Raw genomic sequence first — 9,114 nt, 5'->3', positions numbered from 1 at the left:
TATAAATGTAATCATGAGCGTGTGGAGCCATTCTGCTAAGCAGATAGAGTTAGTTTGCTGTATAACGTAAGGCTTCCAAGTACATTTGCTGTTGGCTCTTTGAAGCTCTTCAGCGACGTTAAACTGCTGGTGGGTTTTCACTGGAGTTCAGAGCCACCTTGCGGTGGCCCCGCCGGCGTGGACACCGCCTTCCTCACTGCTCCACAGCTGGAAAGCACCACCTCTGGGGTGGCAGTGGGAAAAGCTGCACCTGCTTTTAGAGATGGTGAGAGGTGCTGCTTAAATATGCTTTTGAATCCGTTTTTGTTTGACTTTTGGGTGGCACAAACAATCATGCCTGGATCTTTGGTTTTGTCTTTTCATGAGCAAAGCACTTCATTACATAGAAAAAAGAATCATCCAAATGAGCAATTATGTTGATCTGTGCTGTGCCATGAAAGGTAGGGAAATAGAGAAATTCATTTCAAAGCACACGGCTCTGTTGTTCACCCAGAGTGCTGCTAGCAATTATCCCTGTGCCTCGGCGTAGAGAAAGCAAAATGAGTGGCCCACGTTCATCCTCTTCAACTCTTAGAATTCAAAGCTGAGTGGCCACATCCAAACGGTCTACTGGTCCCGGACTATCCTAAGGAAATACTCTGCAAAGGTCCAACTAACCCAAGTCAAACCCATAGCAGGGACTCTTCTTGCAATTGAACAGCACAGATATAGTTCCATCACCCAGTTATGGTCTGGGCTGTAAATGCTTAATTTTCCAGTGAAGTCTTGCATCTGCATCTAGTGTCTTCCACACAGTTACGCTGAAGGCAAAGGGCCTGACGTTTCATTTCTCACTTTGCAAGAAAGACTGAAGCAAAGTCTATGTAATTCCTTTACCTAAGGTTTCAAATGCTTTATTTATTTTTTTCAGAGGCTTTATATCGGGAGACCCAGCCCTGTGACTCACTCAGGCTGAGATCACACTCATTTCACTGTCCTAGGGTACACTCCTGCAGGGAACGTCTAAGTCACTGTGGTTATCACACATTTATACTTAAATGTGAAATATCTGGAGCTTGACCATGGCCTGGGTTTCATATTTAGTGTAAATTTGCTACATGGCACCTTTCTCCTGCAGTGGATTTATCCTGTAAATACCAGTGCACTATGTGGTACCTGCCCTGAGCTGTCTAAGTGGAAGTGAAAAGGCCCTTAATTTATATTATCTTCCCAGTTACATATATTTGATTCTCTTCTCTGAAACGTTCTTTCTTCAGCCCTTACATGAAAGAATGGAGTGAACCAGCTTCAAGAACAATGGAAATCAGGGGTAGAGCTGCACACAGGAACCCTCTTCTCTTCTTGCTTGGGTCAATGCATCAGGGAAAATGGCAGTCTGACCAGCGTGGCAGTGCTGCAAGCGCAACAGAAAGAGCACAGTGGATAATAATCTGTGGAAGTGCTTATGCTTACTTCTTGGGGTGGTCCCTGAGAGCAGAGGCGGAAAACCTGGAAAGAAAATAATGAAAAGAGGCTCTGGGATGAGGTGGCTTTTTCCTCTCCTCAGGGAATTTTGTACAGGACCAATTCTGTATTCAAGCATGGTCATGGGCCAGAAGGCACTAGGGAATGTAGCCAGCTCACATATTTCAGGGGTGAATTTGAACTTTATGTCGTAACTTTTATATCTTCTGATCAAATCTGCATGATATGCTAAACTGGGCTTCTTATAGAAAGCTGAAACTTCACTTCCAGTAATCCCTAAATGTGCAGTCTCTAAGCAGAGCATTAGTTCTGCTGCACCACATACATCTGTATGATTGATGAAAAAAGTATGAAGGAGGAGAAAGAAGACACCACTTCTTAGCTTTCATTGCTTGTGCTGGTGGTTTTGAGATTAAAACTCAGCCTTTTGTTTTTTACTTGATTTAATCCAATTGGCATTTTTTGTTGCTGAGAAGACAATTCCAGTCAATTACTGGAGATTGTTTCCAGATTATGTTCCCCCTTCCCCCCTCTTTTTGCTAAACAGATTTTCTAAAGGGCATGTCTGTAACTCAGATAATTTGTGTTCAAGCATAAATCTGTACCGAAAGCGTGGAAGCTCGGTGGGGAAGGTAATTTTTCTCCTTTTTGTCAATAAGTAGGCAAGTAAGTACATTGCCTGCTGTGGCTTAACGTGCTGAGGGAGCCGTATGTGCCAGTAATGGCATACTGAGTCCTGCACACTGACTCCTAACGCTAGCAACAAGCATCCTGCATTCCTCATGTAGGCAAAGCCCCTCGGTGAAGTAAGGAAAGCAAGAGCCAGCTAAATATGAGCAGTTTCACAGGCTAGTGCTACAAAGCTCTGAGTAGCTGTGGTAGAACAGGCAGAAACGGTAAGTGTCTGCCTCTCTGAGCTGCTAAGAGTTTCTGGGATGTACAGGAACCAGACCACTCGTGGCGTGTCACAGCAGGTCCCTTGCTTTCCGGTGTCCCTGAAGAGAACGGAATTTAACTCTCAGATCCCCTTGTGATCAGTGTTCTCAGCAGAGAAGCCAGATCTAGAAACTGGAATGGCAAGGCACAGAAAAAGATGGTGAAAATGACCTGTGTATTTTCATACAGAGGTTTAGGCTGAGTACAGCGCATGTAAAAGCACATCATCCCACACAAGAAATGCCGTATGGGACCCACCAGCATCGCTTTTGCAGGGAATAAGTGGGGCAAGTCAGAAGTTGACGACTTTAATTTTGTCAAGTTCCCATGGCCAGACTATCAGATTCATACTCAGGAAATATGGTCTGATAGGGTAAAATCAGACTGCCACAGAAAACTGAAGTGGCCTTAGGTCTTCAGCTGACTTCAAATTGAACAAAACCAAGTTCCTCATCCTTAAGCAAAAAATTTTAGACCTAAATGCCTTCATCTCAGTTGAAGAACTCTTCTGTAGCTGTATGAAATAAATGGGCTGACCACATAACTACTCATCAGCAGTTACGTGTCCACATCCCCAATAATGCCTTTGCAAACAGTTCTCTCTGCCGAGACCAAATGAATCCACCTCCAGTTCCCTTAGTTTTTAGTGGTTGCAGACACCTTGCAGTCTTTGTCTACCGGGAAAATTGAGACACAGAGAATAGAAATGACTTGTCCATCATTTCTATCCAAGAGGATAGCAGGGAATTCATTCTCGGTTTCTGGACTTCAGCGCTAATATCCTTAACACTGCACAGTTCTCTCTCTTTAGATTCTCCAGTTGATAGACTTCATTTCACTACTTTGAGGATGATCAAACACCGGAAAAGGCTGCCCAGAGAGGCTGTGGAGACTCCAAAACCCAACTGGACACATTTCTGAGCAGCCTGCTTCAGTTGACCCTGCTCTGAGCAGGGTAGGGTGGACTAGATGATCCCTTCCCACCTTATCCATTCTTTGATTCTGCAATTCCTTTCCCTGTGATGCCTCAGCAGATCTGGAAAGGGGTGTCTTGAGGGTCTGTCTGGCAGGTCTGCTGCTACTTTACACTCTAGTACTGTCAGCCTCCCCCCCGCCCACAAGTGGTTTGACACACTCAGTACTGAAATGCTCACTCAGGATGACTCTTCTGCAATAGGAACGAGGAAATTTCTAAAGTAAACATGCTATGATTTGTTAATGAATTGTGTAACTTCCACTTTATTGCCAGTAAAGTAGGTTTCTTTAAAAAACAATGATGTCATCAGGTTCCCTTTGTAGATTGGTTGGCTATATTAAGAAACATCAACCTATTCCTTTAAATACTGTGGTCATCATGATAGTCTTTGAAGAGTGGTGGTAGGTTCTCTCTGCAGGGGAACCAGTGACCTAAGGAAGCTGAAGCAGCAACGATATTAGAAGAAACCAATCTAATACTGAACATCAAGAAAGAGAAGAAGGTTGATGCTGGAAATCACTGTCCTGTAAGTCTGACAAACTTCTACCTCCTATAAATTAATAGTGAATATACAAGGACTGAGAACACTTTCTTAACTCCCACATGACAACAGATGTATGAGGAAAAGCAGCATGGACTTACACAGGATAGCTGTCGCCATTGGTAGAATTCTACTGGCAGACCATGGCAAGAAAAATGTAGTCAATAAAACCAATTTGGGTAGTTGTTCAGCACAGTGTTTTATACTCCGTCTCACTCACAAAATTAAGTCATTCAATCTAGAAAATTAAATCTGTTACGGTCTGAACACTGATCATAAAGAATCTCTGAGATGACAAAACAGAAATATAGGGCACTGCAGGGGTCTTAGTTACATCCAGACTTGGTTTATACCTTCATTTTTTGATCTATAATAACAGTCAAGAGCAAGGTACTCAAAATTTCAGAATATTCTGATAGCAGAGAAATTAAAAAGGGAAAAAAATAGGGAATGAAGGTAAGGCAGGAGTATGGAGAACAAAAAGGAGATAAGAGAAAGAATTCCCAACTATGGGATTTCTCTCCTCTTTTCCTTTTACCCTCCACAAAAGCTTAAAAATAATCAGTTTTTCCATTTTGTACTTCATCTTGGTTTTCAAGGGATGGCTGCACTCAGGAGAAAGCTAACTGTAGTTGGAGATGACCGCTGTGGTAAGTCATGCCTCCTCTCTGCTCTGCGTCACCAACAGCTTCCCCGGTCCTACGAGCCGACTCTCTTTGACACTTACTCCACTGACACGGAGGTAGACGGGAAGGAGATGAAACTAATTCTCTTCGATGTGGCAGGGAAGAACGAATTCAGTTACCGAAATCTCCGCTCTGTGTTCTACAGGGACACCGACATTATCTTAATGTGTTTCTCCGTGGACAGGCCTGACTCACTGCAAAACATCCTTGATTTTTGGGTTCCAGAAATCAAAGTGTTCTGCCCCACTGTGCCTATTATTCTGGTGGCTACCAAGATAGAACTAAGGGGTGAAGAAGGTATTAAGAAGAAGCTAACTAGTCCAGGCAACCAGCCAATTAACACCACAGAAGGAAAAGCTTTAGCTGCCAGTATTGGGGCATATGCTTACCTGGAGTGTTCTGCCAAGACAAAAGAAGGTGTTGATAGAGCCCTGGAGATCATTAGCCTATGTGCATTAAATGAGAAAAGGAGGAGAAAGAGGCACTACAGGCGCTGCCGAATTTTGTAAGAGGAGTGGACATTATTTTGTTGTTGGATTTCATGATGTGGAAAGGTGAGCAGATGTCTTCGTTGCTGTGCATGAGTGCTTTAAGGCCTGCTTTTATGTTATAGGAGGAAAAAAAATCCATTATGTCTGCAAAGTGTCGCACTTGAAAAGTTGGATTTGTTTCCGTCTCCACCTCCAAAACATGCTGCGGAGCACAATTCCAGATTGGAGTTGAGTACTGGTCTTGAGAAATGGAACAACCAAACTACATACAGTTCTCCACAGATGTTTTTTGGTCAAGGGAGATGCACACAGGCTAGGAAAGGAACCTAAAACAGAACCACTGGGACAAGCACAAGAACATGTTTTTCAGTGAATCTAAATCCAGTAAATCTTCCTGGTGGCAAGCAGCTGTGCTGGCAAGGTTTCCTTGTATGTGCTCCCTTCCATACACTTCCTTGAAGGATGTCCTTAGGGAAAGGTGTCACCACACACGTATCCAATAGTCTGCTGTGCTAATAGCAGTGGGTTTCTGACTGGCAGAACAGGTCTGACTTTCTCTAAGATTAATTCATAGAGCTGGCCTGGGCTTGGTTCCATAAATGCATCAGGAATGCAATGTATAGCATAGGGTACGGTGAAGGCAGTGCTATCTCCACCTCTTCTTCATGTAGAATTAAATAAACTGGAGTAAAACAGTCTGGCTCTGGGGTAGAATAATCCAGTTCTTGATAGAACGCCTACCTTACAAGGAGAGAAGTAAAAAGACCAGACTTCAGTTTCTAAAGCTCTTTGGCCTTATGGTCTGAATGTATCTTAAATTTTTCTGTCTTTCCTTAGCACTTGCAGGCAGAAGACGTGAAGTAAAGGGAATGCCAACAACCATTCTCTCAGCTTTGCAAGTCATTAACAATCTGGAAAGAGACTGAGACATGCTGTCAACCTAAGCAGAAAATCTCAGAGAGGCACAGAGATGGACCAAAATGGAAAGGCATTGGGTGCATCTCCATACTCCTCCATTCTCTAAAGCACTGATTGCCGGCAGCCCAAGGAACTGAGTAATGGACTGACATTAAAGGCGCAAGGCTGAGAGCAGGCAAATAATGTCACTGCAGGATTTGAAGGCAAGCGGGCAGAAAAATGGTTTAAGGTAAACTCCTTCTGGCCCTGTAGCGAAGGTATGGGGCTAATTGAGCATAACTGTCATGAACTAGGAGAACATGGAAGTCTACCTCTTTCTTTTGCTGACTTCCTCGGTGGTGGTTTCATCACTCTGGCAGTTGGGTTACAGTTTCCCAGGGGGAAACAAAACAAGAGTAAACACAAATTTCTAAACTGATTATGCCACCTGGAGCTGTACACTTAGCAAACTAGCTTTTCCAGGTGAGAGACCTAATAAAATACACACCTAAAATTATTTTCTTACCCATTCTTCCCACCAGTATTTGTCTATTGATGGTATCACGGGTAGAAATACTGGGGTTAGCCAAGTATTCATTATTGCTGCTTTCCCTCTACATCACTTTTTAGTAGCAGTTTTGAAGTCCGCAATCACACTGTGGCATAATAACAAATGCTTCAGGGATGACACTTCACATTTCCAACAGTACCTTTCTTCCAAGAATCTCTGAGCACTTTCCAACATGAATTACTAGCCCACCTCTTGGTGATAAGTAGGTGTTATTTCCATTCAAAACTGAGAAACTTAAACTGCTGCCTGAAGTAACTGTGAGCCATTTATTCCTTGGAGCTTTCTTTTTCTTGACTTGTTTTCCATGCGCTTTCCCTTTTCCCTCCTGGACCATTCTTAACCTCAATTTCCTCTCCTCTCTGTCTGTAATAATCCCCTCAGCGCTACCTGATATTGTACCCAAACTTTAAAACTGCTCCCCATGGAACTGGGATGTGAATGTGTGCTGTACCTAAGAGCTCTCCTGATTCAGGTAATAACACACATTAGTGCATTTCAAAGAGCTGTATTTATGTAGATAGGTTTAAATTGTTATTTCCATTTTATATGTGTGTGTGTGTGGGTGGGGAGGATTAGACTGCAGATAAGTTAAAGAACACAGGTGTCTCAGGTGCCTCTGATGTGGGGTATTTAGTGATGGGGTGTTTTTTTTTATCGGAGGTAGGTTGATGGTTGGACTAGATGATCTTAAAGGTCCCTTCCAACCTAGGCAATTCTATGATTCTATGATTCTATGACTGGATTGGAGAGAGGCAGTTTTGCAGAGATGCTAAGCACTTACTGTTATCACTACTTGGAAATTGAGACCACTTTGGCGAAACTGAGCTTACACTGCCTGTTCCTTAGTAATCAGCGTATTGACTGGCATCTGTTTTCAGTCTAAATAAACAAGTATTTTCCTCCAAAAGGGTGCTTTGTTCAAGATAAGGGTGACTGGTTTCACTCCCAGTATCTCTGAAATAAACTGTTGTTACACTATCTTAGTTTCTGTTTCTTAACATTAACATTTTTATTGTTTTTATGTGAAATAAAAAGTTGGCAATATGTTTCTACTGTATACTCCTCTGCAACTGGGGAAGAGAAATCCGTGGGAGGTTCTTCATCATCCTTTTGCTAAAGCTGTATAAATTCTTTTTTTTGCCACTTCTGTCAAAAAATCCAAATGTTCCTCCTCTTTATCTGTCTCAGAGCACTTTTGCAAGAGCAGGTTACCGTGTGACTGTTCAAGAAATCCGTTGGACAGTTGTCCATATTTTAGGGCATCTGGCTCCCATGAGAAATCTGAATAGTTGCCTTTTTTTTTTTTTTTTCCTGTATTTTAGCATTGGCCTGTGATTCAGAAAGAAAGGGATACCATAGCATCATAGAATGGGTTGGGTTGGAAGGTACTTTAAAGATCATCGAGTTCCAACCCCTCTGCCATGGGCAGGGTCACCTCCCACCAGACCAGGTTGCTCAAAGCCCCGTCCAGCCTGGCCTTGAACCCCTCCAGGGATGGGGCATCCACAACTTCTCCGGGCGACCTGTTCCAGTGTCTCACCACCCTCATGGTGAAGAATTTCTTCCTAATATCTAATCTACATCTCCCCTCTTGCAGTTTAAAACAGTTACTCCTCATCCTATATAGCCCAGTAGTCAGGATATTAGTCTAAGACATACGTATCTGGGGTTGCTTCTCTCCTCCACCGCAAGCTCCGGGCTGTACGACCATACAGAAGAGACTCTGCACGTCTGCACTGCAAAGTGGCTGGAAGGAGGCAGCCCCCCCCATAGCAGCGTAGAGTCTGGTGGGTGCTAGTTCATCCTTCCCATCCAGGACTGTGCCTTCAGGAGCCTCTGCAGCCTGGGGTGTGCACGTACACCCCCCTCGAGCTGGTGTTAGGCTTCCTGCCCCCAGGCCTGCTGGGATGGTGGTTGTGCTCATGGATGCGAGGAGCTCAGCTATTAGCCGTGGGAGAGCTAGAAAGTCTGTGTGAGGCTGACGCTTGGAAAGTGATACATGCCCATATTTTAAACCTGGAACAAAAATCAATAGCGATGAATCCATATAAAAGCAAAACGCCAGCAGTCAATATCCAGGCTAGGCTTGGGCCAGGAGTGCTATCCTCTAATGCAAATCTTTCATCCAGTGTCGGAGGGGAGAGGAAGGGAGGGGAGAAGAAGGAGAGAGAGAGAGGGAAGGAAAATCACAGACTGTTTTATTAACTTTTTTTTTTTTTACTTTTATGCATTTAAATATTAAATTTGACTTTTTATTAAGGAAAATAAAAAACAAGGGAAAGAAATACCATGGAAGAGAAGATGGAAATTAAGTGAACATTCACGTATCATTCAACAGGGCCATTTCTAAGATGAAATACCCTGTTTACTCCCCACCACAACAGTTTAAGACAGATGTCCAATTGAAACAGTGGGGGAATTTATACTGTATTAGGTGAATATGATGATATGCATTGCAATTAAATAAGAGCTTCTTTGTGATTTCAGTGAAGCAAATATGCAAATAAATGATATCGATGTCTTTCAGTAGAAATAGAGAAAGAAAGAACATC

The 9,114-nt window shown here is 43.1% G+C and overlaps 1 protein-coding gene across 1 annotated transcript; it reads left to right on the top strand.

Annotated features, from left to right (window-relative positions):
* Window positions 1-4,494: 4,494 nt before the first annotated feature.
* LOC141468380 (ras-like GTP-binding protein RHO) lies at window positions 4,495-5,112 on the top strand. Its single transcript, XM_074153425.1, has one exon. It carries the CDS (start codon window positions 4,519-4,521, stop codon window positions 5,110-5,112), a length of 594 nt encoding a protein of 197 aa, XP_074009526.1. The 5' UTR covers window positions 4,495-4,518.
* The last annotated feature ends 4,002 nt before the right edge of the window (window positions 5,113-9,114 follow it).

The sequence above is a fragment of the Numenius arquata genome, chromosome 9 (assembly GCF_964106895.1).
Source record: "Numenius arquata chromosome 9, bNumArq3.hap1.1, whole genome shotgun sequence".
Lineage (NCBI taxonomy): Eukaryota > Metazoa > Chordata > Aves > Charadriiformes > Scolopacidae > Numenius > Numenius arquata.
Note: the sequence above shows the minus strand (reverse complement) of the source record. Positions and strands in the feature narration are given on the sequence as shown.